Consider the following 17317-nt stretch of genomic DNA (forward strand, 5'->3'; position numbering starts at 1 on the left):
AGCTGCAAACCACACGCGCAGTCCCTGCCATGACGTCAGCTGCTCTAATACAGGCACTTCAGCGAAAACAAAGAAGCTCAGCATGCTGGCGGAGACCCGAGGCACTTTAGCGTTAACCGTACCGGGTTCTGCAAAACCTTAAAGCTCCTTCGGTTACCATCTACCGTACCAGTTTCACACGTAATCTATGGCTACAATAAAAACATGCCATTAGCTCCGCGCATGAATCGAATTGATCAAGGTATACGCCAATTGTAGGCCAATTTCAAAGACTAGTGTCATTTTCTGACAAATATACCGATTTTATCTATACCTATTTATTTATTCCGACTACAGATGTGACTCATCAAAATGGCCGAATCTCAGTCGCCTAGCGGGTGTTAATGCAGCACGGAACCTTGAGCAACAACTCGAGAGATAGATAGCCTAATGCCCTCCTCTTCCAAAAACTGTAAAGTTATTGACAACTCCATAGCGTCTATGCATCATGGAAAACTACTCCAGTATTAAATACATTTGTGAAGAATAAATGCTTTCCACAGTTTCGTATTCCTTGCTTGATTAAATGTTGACTCGAATCTTATTTAGCCTACACATCAATAAGCTAACCATTTTAAAGCACAGGCTCTTTTGTCTTGTAATTTATTCGATCATTCTTAAGACTTTATATGAAGACGATTTAAAGCGATTTATTATAACATATATAAATGGCAAATAAAACGAGAAGATCTTTCAAAAATGACCATGCTCAGTGACTGCGTTTCCTCTTTTGTCTTACCTGTTGGGTTCAACTTTAATGACACTATTGATTATTGATTGTTTACTGATTCCACAAAATTGATTTGTTAAAGACTAGTGTCATTTTCTGACAAATATACCGATTTCATCTATACCTATTTATTTATTCCGACTACAGATGTGACTCATCAAAATGGCCGATTCTCAGTCGCCTAGCGGGTGTTAATGCAGCACGGAACCTTGAGCAACAACTCGAGAGATAGATAGCCTAATGCCCTCCTCTTCCAAAAACTGTAAAGTTATTGACAACTCCATAGCGTCTATGCATCATGGAAAACTACTCCAGTATTAAATACATTTGTGAAGAATAAATGCTTTCCACAGTTTCGTATTCCTTGCTTGATTAAATGTTGACTCGAATCTTATTTAGCCTACACATCAATAAGCTAACCATTTTAAAGCACAGGCTCTTTTGTCTTGTAATTTATTCGATCATTCTTAAGACTTTATATGAAGACGATTTAAAGCGATTTATTATAACATATATAAATGGCAAATAAAACGAGAAGATCTTTCAAAAATGACCATGCTCAGTGACTGCGTTTCCTCTTTTGTCTTACCTGTTGGGTTCAACTTTAATGACACTATTGATTATTGATTGTTTACTGATTCCACAAAATTGATTTGTGGACTGAATGGGAGCTGGAGGTCAGGACTTACAGATACAGCCGCTTTGAGTTTGTGTTTGGTTATGTCGTTGATGGTCTTAAATCGAATGATGACGAGTTCATGAATAAAAATTAATATTGTTCCATTATGATATTAAGCTATAAGCACACGAATGAAACAACGTGTGGAGAAAAAATATCAGTAGCCTATAGCCTATGTTAATATTAATGGTTTAATCATTCATAGAAATGTAACTTTACATTTATTGTCGGATAGCATGTATGTTAAGTCAACAACACCGTATCGCTCACTCGTCCATTTTTCCAGTGTTAAGACATTAATAAATTGTTTTTATTTTATTTGACGTGTGCCTTATCTCATCAGCTCAACATGTTTTAATAAGTAGCTACTCTGCTCATAAATAATATAATTTTGTTCTTCCTTTTCGATACTGACATTCTGTTTAGAAAGAAAAAAATCAAATAGGCTATAACTGATTAGATTTGTTTAATGGGATTGACTAAATGGAGTGGAAAATAGAAGTGCAATCTTCCAAGTGTAAATACAGAATTAGAAAGTGTAAAAAAGTTGTAATTATGATGCTTTTAAAATATATAACTCACACAAACGCACAAGTAAAACAAATATTCATAAAAAATGAGGCTATAAAGGCTATAAAAAAATAAAAAATAAAACAAAATGGAAATCAGACTAATTGTAGGCCTAACTGTTAACAGATCGCCAAAATAACCACAATGGGGTAAGGACAGTATAATCTTGTGAAAATACATTTTTTTAAATTTCCTATTTATTTAGAGCCGGTAAATTTGGTTTTTGCGCTATATTGATTAACTTAACATTTTAGGCGGTGGCAAATGCATGCTGCATGCTTTCTGTAGTATTTAAATTAATATAGACTATTCATGCCTACATTGCAGCAATATTCCAAGACCTAATTAACTCTATCAAGTGGTTAAACCTCAAACTGTTATTCTTTGGTTTAATTGCTCACAATTAAAAGGAAAAAAAGATAAAAGAAAGCCCAGCACTTTTCCCGTCACAGCTTACGTCCCTAAAGTTGGTCTGTACCGACTCAAGGACAAGAGTTTAACAAACAAAGAAATTGGCTAAATGAAAGATTTTCCATTAAACTGAAAGACAATGGGGATGTAGCCTATTTTGTTTCAGAATTCCGTTGTTAGTTAAATAAGGCTAACCCGTGACACAGACTAGAATAGGCTAGAGGCTATTTATGTCCTTAACCAAGCCCAAAGACGCCCTCGTGAGTTTCTCATTTACAGAAGTGTAAATGTGATTCTTCACCTTTTTAAAGTTTTCTCAAAATAATGTCACAGAATTAAACATGTTTGCATGAGCCTATGTCTTAATAACGACCAAATCAAAGCTAGGAAACAATTAACCTCCGTTAATTAAAAAATATATATAAATGATAATATACTAATCATACATAAATTATAGAAAAATAAGACAATTTTTTTCCAATACTTGTATTTATTGTAGACCATATGTAGGCTACCAGTGACCGCAAATGGCTGATACAATTAAATCTGCTTATATTAAATTAATTATTTCGTAGGCCTGCGTTTTAACAGTAGATTTGGTTTAGTTCTCCCTACTTTTAAAGATATGAAGTTTAGGCTAACTGTGAGCTTTCTCAAAGTTTTGACTGTCTGATGTCTGATCTTTCAATATTTTCACTCAAATATTTCCTTTGTCACAAATCAAACTTTGTCGAGAAAAACCCGATATCATGTGCTTAATATTAGCCACCACTGGATTGTTCACCCGAATACAGGCCTATTGCTGCCAGTATGAGAGTTTTCATCAGATGAACTTTTATCAGAACTTCATGCTTGCTGTCGAAAAGAAACGGGACTAGCCCTGGTTATGTGACCATCTTTTTAGACTGAGAACAGAGACGGTCGATGAATAATTGAAACTGTTTTGGTAGAATGTCAATGTCGCAAAATTGACCAACGATGAAAGGAGGTTAGGTTAATACTAAAGAGAAGTACAAACAACGCTACAAGGGAGGAATCATTTTTTCTCTCTCCAATCAAAACAAACAAACAAAAAAAAAACAATCTGTTCTAAAAGATAGTAGCTACGCTTCTACTGATAACATCACTTCTTTTACAAGAGATTACAATAAAAAGACAAAAGATAGGCTAGATAATGTCATAACAGATGTGGAAAAGGCTGTAACGAGGCCATATCAGCTTATTTATTAATTTGAACAAAAAAAATGCTACCTATCTAGCAGGACACATAATGCACATAATACTTGATTAATACTATTATGAAATATAATCGATACGGAGTCCTGAACGTCCCCTGGTAAGGTGTATATGACGCACCATGTCACTACCGAAGCTTTCATGCTTATTGGCTCGCGCTGTGGCGGCTACATGTGAAACGTGTGTAGCCTACGTAGAGCAGGCTGACTGAGCGATGGGCCCGTTTGAGCCGAAGGACGGGAAGTTACGCTAAATTGGCCTCATAACCAAGATTGTCCGAATATTGCTGCCAGTATGAGAGTTTTCATCAGATGAACTTTTATCAGAACTTCATGCTTGCTGTCGAAAAGAAACGGGACTAGCCCTGGTTATGTGACCATCTTTTTAGACTGAGAACAAAGACGGTCGATGAATAATTGAAACTGTTTTGGTAGAATGTCAATGTCGCAAAATTGACCAACGATGAAAGGAGGTTAGGTTAATACTAAAGAGAAGTACAAACAACGCTACAAGGGAGGAATCATTTTTTTCTCTCTCCAATCAAAACAAACAAACAAAAAAAAACAATCTGTTCTAAAAGATAGTAGCTACGCTTCTACTGATAACATCACTTCTTTTACAAGAGATTACAATAAAAAGACAAAAGATAGGCTAGATAATGTCATAACAGATGTGGAAAAGGCTGTAACGAGGCCATATCAGCTTATTTATTAATTTGAACAAAAAAATGCTACCTATCTAGCAGGACACATAATGCACATAATACTTGATTAATACTATTATGAAATATAATCGATACGGAGTCCTGAACGTCCCCTGGTAAGGTGTATATGACGCACCATGTCACTACCGAAGCTTTCATGCTTATTGGCTCGCGCTGTGGCGGCTACATGTGAAACGTGTGTAGCCTACGTAGAGCAGGCTGACTGAGCGATGGGCCCGTTTGAGCCGAAGGACGGGAAGTTACGCTAAATTGGCCTCATAACCAAGATTGTCCGAATGGGTAGTAGGTAGTAAACCTTCTCAAACATATATATATATAAAAAACTTTAAGCAATGGCTTTGCCCGAGATCCTTACGTTAGTGTTGTTCTCCGGGCTGATCGTTATTCAGCCTTTGCCAACATTAGCATGGGACGCAGACCTGGAGCTTTTCGACCTAGTGGAGGAAATCCCCCAAACCTTCTATGAGTTCCTGTCGGTTAATCGGGTAAGAGCAATTTGATGTAATTCGCAAGTTTGTCACGCTTGCCTTTGACTCGGTCATTCAAACGGTGTCTGTAAATGTGATATGCACTTAACTTGAACATATAACGTTAGCAGCGCGCCGACGTAGATTTATCGCAGGGTCCCCTATAGTGCGTTTACAGAGATTGCATTCTTATCAAAGCAACTCGAGCCGTTAGCTGAATAGCTTTCTTTAGCCCCACTATTGTGTCTCCCGACTCGTGGTAAACGGACTCTGCCTCCTCCGGAAGCTGGACGGCGGGGGCCACTGACAAAGAAACCTCCCGGCTGTGGGCCTGCACATCATAACATGACGTGTCATTACTTAGCTCAAAAATGAATGTTTTATAGTTTTGCTGTAATTTCACTATTCGGTTGCTAAGTCATATTTGATGCGTGGAAGAGCCCATGCCTTTATAATCATAGTCGCTATTCGTAAAAACTAGCGTTTGGTTACACTTTACTTCCTACAGCGTCAACCGTTAGTCAGGCATATAACGTTACCTTGCAGAAATTTGCTATCGATGCATTTCAGAAGAAATGCTAATTCTGTGCTAAAAAAGACTGTAGCTCGTTTTGGAACATGCTAGCTAGTTTCCAGCTAGTCTAAGATGGTTGTCAGCTAGTCCAAGATGGTTGTCAGCTAGTCCAGACTGGTAAACCAGCTACTGTGCTCCAGAAACCAGCTTAACCTTACTGGTATGATCAGCTGGTATCTGGTTTGTTGCTAGTCCAAAATAGTCTACCAGTTACAGCTGCCAGTGTGAGTTGCATATTACAGTTGACAACATTGACAGTATGTTTGTTGTGAGAAACTATAAAGGTGACAAGACATTCTGCAGCTTTTATTGCTGTTATTTCATTTTGCCTGAAATGCCAAAGAGCCCAAACACAGTCTGTGACTGTTTTCGTTTTTAAACAAACACTCACTGCAGTGAAGTCTCAGAGTATAAGCGTTCATGACTGACTGTCAATTAAATGTTTTTGACGTTTATGTTCTTGATTCTGTTTCTAACAGGATGCATCCTCATCTGAGATCAGGAAGGCATATAGAAAGCTCTCTCTTACATTGCACCCTGATAAAAACAAAGATGAAAATGCTGAAAACCAGTTTCGACAAGTAGGTGTTTTGTTAAGCTTGAATGAAAGTTCTCTTTGGCTTAATTTAGATCATGTTAATTGTTGCTTCTATACTTACCTTTTGGAATTCAGTGTATTACAATTAAAATATCTTCTCTGTTATCTCTTACTAGTTAGTTGCCATCTACGAAGTCCTCAAGGATGAGGAAAGAAGACAAAGGTGAGGTATTCTCATGATTTGCTTGTGGACTTTTTTTTTTTTTTTTTAATCCTAGACCAGCTGTTCTCAAGCTTTTTGACTTGAAGGCCTACACACACATTACACACTACTTGTTGTCCAACACGCTATTTAAAGATGTTTCTGCTATAATTATGGTGTTAGATTTCTATTTGTTTGTTTTTAATAAAAAAAATATAGTTGTTGAGATTTGTTGTATGTTTGTTTATTATTCTTATTATCATTTTAAAGTAAATTTTTCAATATAAATAATTTGAAGGCATCCTGACAGTTGCTAAGGCCTCCTGGTTAAGCACCACTATCCTAGTATAGCAGTGAAAAGTGTTTCTTAAACACAAATTCTTAGAGGTTCTTAAATAGTGATGAAATATTATCTTTAATAATTTATTGACATTATGCCCTTGAGTAAGATCCCTAATCACTGTTTGTACCAGTGTGACTATGACTGGGGTCTTTGAACTGAATGTTACAATTGCTTTTAACAATAGTTTATTACTAAACTCACAGATATGATGACATCCTGGTTAATGGGCTGCCGGACTGGAGGCAGCCTGTCTTCTACTATCGACGTGTTAGGAAGATGAGTAATGGAGAGTTGGGCTTCCTCCTCTTCCTCATTCTGACAGTGGGTCACTATGCAGTTATATGGTCCATCTACCTAGAGAAGCAGTTGGTAAGTGCTGAATTGTTGTATAGCACAGTTGTGGTCTTGTAATACTTCTGTATCTCGCCTACTAGCATCATGTTTAGCGACATGAAACTGTAAAGTCGATGTGCCTATGATAACAGACTGGAGTGCAATTCATTTAAGAACTTTGTGCAAGTATACTGCAACAATGGTGCTGTGAACTTCACATACTTTTTAAAATCCAGCATTTAATTGATCCTGATGAGCGTTCGTTTTCACAGTTATAAACATGACAGTTTTCTTCTGTAAGGGGGTTTGGCATTACAGCAGCTTTGTTTTCAACCGGACCGTTAAAGAACACGATGCACTCGTCTCCTGGAAATCCAGTAGAATGCAACTAATTAGATGACGACTTTGAAAATCCCAAAATGTTTCCCATTCCCATTCTGTAGGGGTTATGTCTGAGCTGCTATGTCTTGATTCTTCTCAGGATGAACTTCTGAGCAAGAAGAAGAAGGAGAAGAAAAAGAAGCAAAGCAGTAAGATAACAGATGAGATTAAGTCCTTGGCACAGGACAAAAATGAGAGGTAACCTAATAACCAGGGTTTTTGTGCATCTTAAAAAGTCTAAATTCACGTTTTCCTAAATGAATGCCATAAAAAGGAGTAAGAAAAACAGAGAAAGATATTCACTTATCTCATATTATCTTCGTTTTTTTTTTTTTTTTCAATACAAATATCTAAGTATCCTTAAGCCAATATGTGTTTATTTGAGGTGCAAAATAAAGATATAAAAACTTGTTTTCTCTTAAATTAAGTTGATATTTGTTCTTGTTTTGATAATAAACTTGCTTAATTTTGATAAATGTCTCAGAAAACCTCTGATCTTATGTCATTTTACTTAAGTAAGTGTATCTTGATTTAAGAATCTTTTGAACTGGAAAAACCAGACAAAAATACTGAGAAAGAACATCACTTTTTTTTTGCAGGTACAGTAAAAGTTATGGTTGTTTCATTGTTCTAGTCTTTGGGAGCAAGCTATTTATTATTAACGTTATTAAGCTGCTTTTTTGTGTGAAATGAATGAAAAAGTAATGGAGATCTGTTGGAAGTTTTAATTTTAAACTTTCAAGTGTTAATATTACAACTTATTGTTCCCTACACATTTACATTTTGTGAACATTGACATACTGTTGCCTTTATATTATTCCTTACATTTTCTTTACTTGGTTTTAAAAAGATCTTTAAAAAGTTTCTGCATAAAACCTGCAGAAACCATGAATAAAACTAGATGCTTTTTTGTAAACAAAGAAATGTTGACATTGGTACTCAGACTTACTTTCTTTTTTGTAGGTCTGACAGGCCACACTGGCATGACATTTTGCCTTTCAAATTAAGCATCTGGTTGTACTATTCAGTGAAGTCTCTCCCTCATATCATACAGGTACTTTTCCTCCAGATTTTATGTTTTTGAGATGCGTTTTCAAAATTGACACTCCCAGGCTAAAGCTGTAGCCATGACCATATGTTGTGTTTTTAGGATGTGAAGCAGTATTATAAAGATTATAAGGAAATGAAAGAAAAAGAGAAGGAAGAGGCAGAGGCTCTGGCAGAACAGGAAATGCAGCAGAGTAAGATCACGATCACACACAGTTATACATCTGACCTCGATCACACAGTTATACTCTGACCTCTGCACATATAGCCGTACACATTATTGTGATTGAGTTGTGACTATGTGATCCTTAATAATACGTGTTGTTGATGGATTTTGCTCCGCAGAAGAAAAACGGCCCAAGGTGAAGAAACCTAAAGTGGAGTTTCCAGTCTATGAACCCAATACAAATGCTGCTTTTGTGCCAATTTATGATCCGGGAACATCTATTGAAGATATTGAGGATCAGATGGATGACTGGTTAGAAGACAAAAAACAGCAGAAGAAGAAAGTAAGTGTTTGTCTCTGCTCAAAGGACATTGATTTAAATTGGAAGTATTGAATTAACCAATGGCTGGTGATGATTGTAGGCTCAAGAGTGGATGGAGGAGGATCTCAGCCAGCTCTCCCGCTGCATGGCCAAGTTTCCTGGTGGAACGCCAGGCCGGTGGGAGAAGATTGCTCATGAGTTAGGCAGATCAGTGACTGAGGTAAATCTGGAATTAGTACGGTTAACTTATGACTAGTAATTGACCCACAGCAGCTATAATGCTTATATATATTTGAACTGAACTGAATCAACGATGAACTTCTTTCAACTGAATAATGATTGTTTACTATTGTTTTTTTTTAGAGCTGCTTTATAAAGGAATTGAATTCTGAAAAGAATTGAATCACTGTTTAAAAGCAGCTTTACAATCAGTGTTGTGCAGAGAGCTATATAAATAAAGGGCACTTGACTTGTTATATATAATGATCTTCTATAATAACAGAAATGTCAGTTTAAGAAATTTACTAAAATATTTTATTTAGTTTTATTTCATATTGAATCAGTGTTACACATAACTACAAAACACGCATAACTAAATATTTTTTTTTAAATACATCTGTTTAATTTATATATATATATATATATATATATATATATATATATATATATAAATATGCACTCATGTGGATAGTAGCATTTCCTGACTGTTTAGTTTTGTTCACACAAGAAGAAAAATACCATTTAAAAAACCATTTAAAAGTTTGGGTTCAGAAATAATTGTAATAAGCAAGAATCGATTAAATTGATCAAAAGTGACAGTGAAATTTCTATTTAAAATATATGCTGTCCATTTGAACTTTCTATTCATCAAAGAATCCAGAAATAAATGTATCATGGTTTCCACTAAAATATTAAGCAGCACAATTGTTTTCAACATTGATGATAAGAAATGTTTCTTGAGTAACAAATCAGCATATTAGAGTAATTTCTGAAGGATCATGTGATACTAAGAACTAAAGTAATGGCTGCTGAAAATTCAGCTTTGCCATCACAGGAATAAAATGCATTATTTTCTATTGTGTTACATTTTACAGTTATTTTAAATTGTAATAATATTGCACAATTTTGCTTTTTTTCCCCCCCCTTTTTAAAAAAAATCAAATACGTAAAAAATGACAGTGGTACTTCACACACACATTTATGTACCAGTTTTTTTTTTTTTAATCAAATAAAAACTGGTACATAAATGTGTGTGTGAAGTACCACTGTAACCAAAAATGGTTTGGTATACCTTTACAGGTGACAGCAAAGGTGAAGCAAGTCAAAGACGGTGTCACCAATACATCAGGTAAACTATTTATCAAATATTTTGAATCAAATTCCACCTACAGTCTATGATTTATCACCTACTGTGGTGTATTATCAGGCATGTCTTTCAGAACACTTCTCTCTCTCTTTGTCTTTATTTCCAGGGTTGGTGAAGCTTTCTGAGCTGAAGGGTGGTGCAGTGATGGGAAAGAGTTCCAGAGCCGTCACCGTGCCAGACAGTCTGATGACCCAGCGAGAGGACACCTTCGAGCAGCAGCTGGAGGATTCAGCAGAGCCTGCTGGAGCAGAGGACTCTGAGAGCAAAGCACTCAGAAGACGGACGAAAAAGTCTGCTGTCGGGAGTGCTGGAGCCGGAGCAGCGGAGGAGAGAGTGAAAGGACGCAGACAAAGAGACTTCGACCCCACAGCTGTAGATGACGACAGTGAAGATGAGAAGAAACCATCAGCCTCCAGAGAAAAACCCAGTGCTGCTGAAGATGTCTGGACCCAGAACCAGCAGAGGCTCTTGGAGCTGGCCTTACAGCAATACCCACGGGGCGCCACTGAACGCTGGGACAAGATTGCTAAGGTGGTGCCTGGGAAAACCAAGGTGAGCATTCTCACCGACAATCATTGGAAAATTTATTTAAATTAACATTTAACTGCATATAAAAGCTGGATTTCATATTAATTAATGAATTGAGTCTCTTTAACCTATTTAGGAGGAGTGCATGTCCCGTTATAAACTGTTGGCGGAGCTGATTCAGAAACGGAAGCAGGCCAAGAGCTGACTCCTGGTCTTCAATATTTCACCGTACCTCTCACCTGCTTGTTATGTGCCTTAATCCAACCCTACATCCTGTTGTCAGACTATGTGCCATGTTCAGTCTGAATCGTCAGCATTACTCATTGGAGAGATCCAAACTGCACATTTAAAGGTTTTATTTATTTTAAAATCTCTTTCAGATTGTAGATAATCAACTTTAAAATTCTGTAATTATTGCAATAGAAAATGCATTTGTCAATAGCTGCATTTTCATGTTATTTCCAGTTGTCGGTGATAATGGCATAGGGAGTTTATTTTTATTTTTAAAAATACATTTAATTTAGGCTTAATTAGGAATAGGTACATTTTACACCCTGCTGAGGACAGTTTGATTTATAATCGGCACACATATGAAAAGAAGTCTGCTGCCCTCATGTGACTATGAGTGGAGCTACATTAATTGTTAATTGTTTTGTTTTTAAACATGTTTTACCATCCTGACTGGACACATTTTCAACTGTTCAAACCTCTGAATGTCACAAACATATGGCTTCCAGTCACACAGCTGTATATGACATTGTTCTATAACTGATTTAAGATCTGAGTATTAATGTCATTGATTGAAGGTTCATATTTTGTAAAAACAAATGCTTGCATTTAATGTGGTGATAATCTACAGGGAAATACTTGGAACAAATAAAGTAAACAGGAGAAAGAGAGGCATCTAAATCAATAAAACATCGCGTTATTCATTTTTAATCTACTTGAAAGTTATTTCAGATGTTAAAGTGTGATGTTCAACTTGAAATGATGGTCCAGATATTGTCAATATCTTTAACCCTACAAAGCCTACTGTATCATATTTGATACTTTAATTTCTAAGGCCTCTAAATTATCAACATGTTCATAACTTTGCTGAAAAAAACCTGCTGTACTCAATCTATACAATATTATGCCTTCTGACTCATAGTTAAGTCATTCTTGAGAAGTGGGACAAAACGGTGCAAAATTTAAAAAATAAAACCTTGTACACAGACAAATGAAACTACATGTATGTATCTTATATGTACTAAAAGCTACTGAGCTATGCTTTGATACAACCTCCCAACTTTTCTCTTTTTTAACAAAATGTGCTTTTTTACGGTGGTGACATCTGATGGTGTTGACCAATTTGGCATTTCTTTCACAAAACCAATGGATTTAAAATATTCTAAAACTAAAACTTAGCAGAGCCTGTCTGACACTGATGTGCTCTTTAGAGGTGAACTGTGGCAAGAGGGTCCTTTAGAGTGACAGCTGCCCCTGATATTCCCTGATTTTATGGCATTTTATTGAATGTTCATACTTTTTAGCAAGTAAAAAGTCTCATTTAGTCTAAAAAAACCCCTTCAGGTACATATTGCTAGTTATAATAAAGAAGTCATTTACTTAGGCTACATTACAAACTATCAGAATTACGTCTTACTTTTTGGCCATATAAATAATAACAACCATACCAAATTGCATATTTCTACTGAGTTTTGGCCTCTGAATAAAATGTAGATGTGTTTTTTCCCTCATTGAGCTATGTGAGCCATATAAGCCTGATGTATCAAATATGGTGCATAATCTAAAACACAATGTTTATTATTATTATTCATGAATCTGACTATTATTTTACATGGCCAGATTTACAGGGTTAAAAAGATGAATGTTTATCCCGTTAGACATCCATAAAGCAAGGCTTAGATCAGATACTTTTTTATATAGCACAATACTTAGAAATGGAATAAACAAATTTACCTTCCAAGATTTTTTTATGGTAAATTTGTTCATATAATATTTTAGTCAATTTAATTTTAGTCGAGACCAAGGCTGGTCGTGTTGTTGTCCAGCAGATGGCTCTCTTACACTCGCTTCTTATTCTTTACACAACAAGAGCATCTTTTGTAACGTAAACAAGTTAGAAGACCCCACCTCTCTGTAGTGGCGGAAAAATAAGTTGTTAAAAAGTCGTGGGTATAATTCAAGGGCGGTATTACTCTCCACGAAGAAATATTATGTTTTTAATTCGTTTCTATTAGCACATAGGCCCACTGAACAGCGACTCTAACGTTAGCTAACTTTGCTAACTTCACACCGTGGCAAGCGCAATATCAACGATATAACCATTTTTAGCTTACAAAAACGAAAGGAACATAATAGTTTTGAATTCTTAGATCAAAAAAATGTCTCTTCTGAGGGATCACAAGACTTTGCGTATTTTGCTCATTGCTCTTTCTCAATTTGCTTACGTTGCTGCTTTGATTATCAATGCACTCGCGGGACCAGGAAAAGGTACGTACCAGGTTAATTTATGTAACCTACAGATGTATAATAAATAAGTCATATATGCATCTAATTTCTCGTTGGCTTTTAAGGTCCATTTCAGCGCAGCACTGGAAATATATCAGACAGATATCAGACAGAGATCACTCCTGCTGGATGGACCTTCTCTATATGGGGGGTCGTCTATTCCTGGCTCTTCCTGATGAACGCATATATCCTTACCTGGCTTTGTAGAGGGTACTTCAAACCACACACACTCCACTCATATCAACACTTTGCTTATTCACACTGTTTGAAAGCCATTCATTGTAGTTTGACAGTCTTCGCCTGAATTATTGGCTGTCAGGTTGTACTCAAGTCCAGCAATCCTGCCCTCGGAATTCTTTCTCTCATGGATCATCAACATGATTCTGAACAGTACCTGGCTGGTCTTGTGGGATAGAGAGTAAGTTGTGGGCAGCCAACATATTTTGTGGCATAATCATAGTTTTGCATGGTGCCTCAGAAGGTCACGTGTTTGTCTTTTATTGATTCAGATTGATGATTCCTGCCCTGATTGTTCTTGCCCTGATTGCTTTCACCAACTACCTGATGATCTTCTTCTCTTGTCTTGGTCTGCGAGCTCATGGATCTTGGCTTAAACAGCAACATCCAAAAGACCTCTTCTGCATCATAGTGTTGGTATGCATTGAACATCATTTTGGAATCGCTTTGGCAAGAGGCAGAGTATTTATTTCTTTTGTATTTAATCATTTATTTATTATTTTTAATGAAATGAACATGACCACTGAACCTGAACATTATATCTCATATGTAAGGTATTTAAATGCACAGTATTAACAAAAGATAGCAGGTAAATTAGGTGCACAACAGATTTGAAATGTTTGAAATGACCATGTTATATGTGTACCTCAGGTTCAAAATGGCATTGCCACTTATGCAACATGGACAACTATTGCCACACTGCTCAACTTCACTATTGTGTTGGATCTGGCGTCAGTTTCCCCAACACATGCTGCTACTGCTTCTTTATGCATACTTCTGTTGGAAGTAATTATATGGTAATCATCATTTATTTTCTGCTATAATTTTGTGATATGGCTCAATGACATTTTTTGTTTAGATCCGTTTGTTTATCTGTTATTACCATATTAAGGTGTTTGGCATTTTGGCTTTTATTCTTATCTCTAAGAAAACAAAACATAAAGAAAATGCAATTAAAAACTGGAAATGATGTCATGAGCATGTGTCAAGATTATATAAAATAATTTGAACATTTTATGACGAGGCAAGTTTAGCTGTCATGTGGTGTGACTCTCTAGAGACGTCATAATATTTATGAATGAATAATACATGAAATTTGTAAAAACGCTGAAAATATATATTTAAAATTGTTTTAAAAATAATGATTAAGATGTGTATACATATGTATGGTTAGGTTAAGAGTAATAAATTATTACTTTTTACTTGTTGGTTACCCCACATGACATTTTTAGAGAAACCTTTCTTGAAAATGGTATAAAACTAAATCATTAAAAAATGTCTTTCATTTGTGATTGACTCATATTTAAGGTACGTGTTCTTATGTGTTCTTCTACAGGTTTACAGTTGAAAACTTTCTAATAGAGAAGCACGTCCGTTACATCCTCTCGGTTTACCCTGTGATTATCTATGCTCTAATTGGAAGCCTAAGCAAGCATTACATTGCCGCGGGACCTGGCCGGAATGCCATCTTTTCAAGTTAGTCAATGATAAACACATCCATGTCGTTTTGGTTAACTATAAATATAGCATAGTTAAAGCACAAACTCATAAAAATGTTACATATTAAGGCTGCATTGTTGTCACTGTGCTTATAGTGTCATGCTTTTATTTTCCATAGTGATGCTTCTGGTGTTGGCCTGTATTTTGTTAGTGGTGCGCGTGGGGCTGGTGGTTTGGAGACACGGGACTCTGCCTCTCTTCCGTGAAGTAAGTCCTGAGGTCCTGATGTCACCAAACAGCGGCACTGATAAATAACCATACATCATAAATACTAAACACTCATGAAAACTTCAAAGATGACGTGCCCTAAACGGTAACCCTTCCAGGTGTGCAGTACCTGCATGAATGTATTTCGGCTGGAACAGATGTCTTTTTCAAAGTATTATGGAAAATATGCATGAAACAGCATACGGTAACAACATTATATCTATTCTGAGCTTGAGCCAGGCCATGTTCAGGGTATTAAATGTGCCAGTTTTGTTCTATGTTACTCTTACCATTCTAAAGTTGAAATAAAAGTCTGCATTTATTTGATCAAAAATACAATAAAAACAGCAGTATTATGAAACACTATTATGCACAACAGCTTTTTATTTCATTTTAATGTTTTATAATGTAATTGTGTGTATGCAGATATATTCAGTAACTTGTGACCAAAATATCAGTATTATACCTGAACCTGACAGTACATTCATTTGCTTGTTACCTTTTTGCATGTCTTTATGAATTAACGTTAACATTTAATATTTTAGCAATTCAAAGCAAAATAAGCACAAATAAGGAAGCAATTTATTACAGTATCAAAAGCAGTATATCATACAAAAGCCGACAATAATCATGATACCATGTTTCAAGAGTAAGTAAAGACAAAAAGATCAATAAAAAGTTGGGATTTTGTACTTTTTTTAAGTTTATTTTTTAAAGATATAGCATTTATAAAAAGCTCATTTATGAATATTTAATAAAATACCTGAAATGCATCAATTGTCATTGTTAATGATCACTAAAAATGTAACACAGACGTTGCATGATACACACTAGGATGAATGATTCGTGAGAAACAGCTTTTTTGTATGTTTAGTTCAAGTGCTCTGGAAACCACCTTGGTGTTGATTGCCAGCCTCTGAGACCATTGGTCTTTCAACAGCGATTACAGAGACATTCAGGGTTGCCACACAACATTTGTGTCTGGTGAATATACACGCTTTGATCACGGCTCTTCTTGTACATTTACTTTGGTGTGGATGTGAACTGAAGCATCTTGTCATGCATGTTGTTGCCCTTTTGGAATGTGTGTGTCTCCTGGCAGCAGCTGCAGCAGGCTTGACCCTGTGTACTTTGGCTTGTTCACTACAGGATGAATTACTTATGAGAAACTAAAAGACAAATAAAGGACATTTTTTCCTCCCAGGAGATGAACATCCCCTCCATTTCAGACTCACTTACCCTGTGCTTAAATAGTATGCTAAGAATCTTTTCTTTGTCCTGTTTAAATTATTATTTTATCTTTTAGACTAACGAAACAAATGTTGCATTAAATATTGAATTTAATGACAAAAGTATGTATTATTCTGACTACTGCTGCTCTTTATAAAATAAACAACAGTTGTGTGCAAGAAATCCCCTATTCACCTGGGTTAAGTTATGTCTTCTCTCTTTTGAACACTTTATCACTTGGGACTAAGATCTCTAGTGTTCCACTAACCTGCTGCACAGCAGTAACCAGACAGACTCTAGACAATGCATTTGAATATGCTTTAATCACGGCCGGGAGGACCTCATATCAATCACAGACTATCTCCACGACAAAGAGTATACAACAGTTTATATAGCAGCATGACAAAGATGACATGATTGATTACATAATTTTTCTCTAAAACCCCTCTGTTAGTGGCAAAGCTAACTTGGATTTCCTTCATGTCTCAACACAATATGCAACAAAAATATAGCATATTGAGACTTATCACATAGTTAAAGGGGTCATATGATGCTTTTTTAAAGATCATTATTTGGTGTATTTGGTGTAACAGAATATGTTGACATGCTTTAATGTTCAAAAAACACATTATTTTTCAAATACTGTACATTATTGTAGGTCCTCTATGCCCCGCCTCTCTCAAACACTTCGTTTTCTACAAAGTCCCTCCTTCCGACAAGCGCAGTCTGCTCTGATTGGCCAGCTGACCCAGTGCATTGTGATTGGCCGAACACCGCAAGCACTCGTCGGAAATGTAACGCCCCTTACCATAATCACGAGCTTCATCTTTCAAAATAAATGTAAAGACAGAGCCCGAAAGGGGAACAGAGTCTTGTGACAGACACAGTGATGAATATGTGTTTGCAGTACACAAGCCACGGTTAAGACTCCACTGTGATGTCTCTCTCTCTCACGCACACACACACACACACA

General features: G+C 36.1%; 2 protein-coding genes across 2 annotated transcripts; both read left to right on the forward strand.

Moving 5' to 3' along the window:
* Window positions 1-4546: 4546 nt before the first annotated feature.
* dnajc1 (DnaJ (Hsp40) homolog, subfamily C, member 1) lies at window positions 4547-11038 on the forward strand. The gene is made up of 12 exons (XM_016272415.1): window positions 4547-4874; window positions 5910-6011; window positions 6145-6191; window positions 6717-6882; window positions 7328-7425; window positions 8191-8281; window positions 8378-8468; window positions 8620-8783; window positions 8863-8982; window positions 10062-10110; window positions 10235-10680; window positions 10793-11038. Exons 1-12 carry the CDS (start codon window positions 4722-4724, stop codon window positions 10859-10861), a joined length of 1596 nt encoding a protein of 531 aa, XP_016127901.1. The 5' UTR covers window positions 4547-4721; the 3' UTR covers window positions 10862-11038.
* A 1708-nt stretch (window positions 11039-12746) lies between these two features.
* LOC107586663 (uncharacterized) lies at window positions 12747-15748 on the forward strand. Its single transcript, XM_016274118.1, has 7 exons — window positions 12747-13152; window positions 13236-13380; window positions 13490-13588; window positions 13680-13824; window positions 14059-14204; window positions 14744-14883; window positions 15026-15748. The coding sequence occupies exons 1-7, from the start codon at window positions 13044-13046 to the stop codon at window positions 15160-15162; spliced, it is 921 nt and encodes a 306-aa protein (XP_016129604.1). The 5' UTR covers window positions 12747-13043; the 3' UTR covers window positions 15163-15748.
* The last annotated feature ends 1569 nt before the right edge of the window (window positions 15749-17317 follow it).

The sequence above is a fragment of the Sinocyclocheilus grahami genome, unplaced genomic scaffold (assembly GCF_001515645.1).
Source record: "Sinocyclocheilus grahami isolate Dianchi unplaced genomic scaffold, SAMN03320097.WGS_v1.1 scaffold5.1, whole genome shotgun sequence".
Lineage (NCBI taxonomy): Eukaryota > Metazoa > Chordata > Actinopteri > Cypriniformes > Cyprinidae > Sinocyclocheilus > Sinocyclocheilus grahami.

Coding starts and splice junctions, on each gene's coding strand:
- dnajc1 (XM_016272415.1), top strand. CDS start 4,722: ATGGCTTTGCCCGAGATCCTTACGTTAGTGTTGTTCTCCGGGCTGATC. Junction 6,883..7,327: donor TCTACCTAGAGAAGCAGTTG/GTAAGTGCTGAA, acceptor GATTCTTCTCAG/GATGAACTTCTGAGCAAGAA. Junction 7,426..8,190: donor GCACAGGACAAAAATGAGAG/GTAACCTAATAA, acceptor TCTTTTTTGTAG/GTCTGACAGGCCACACTGGC.
- LOC107586663 (XM_016274118.1), top strand. CDS start 13,044: ATGTCTCTTCTGAGGGATCACAAGACTTTGCGTATTTTGCTCATTGCT. Junction 13,153..13,235: donor ACTCGCGGGACCAGGAAAAG/GTACGTACCAGG, acceptor TTGGCTTTTAAG/GTCCATTTCAGCGCAGCACT. Junction 14,205..14,743: donor CTGTTGGAAGTAATTATATG/GTAATCATCATT, acceptor GTTCTTCTACAG/GTTTACAGTTGAAAACTTTC.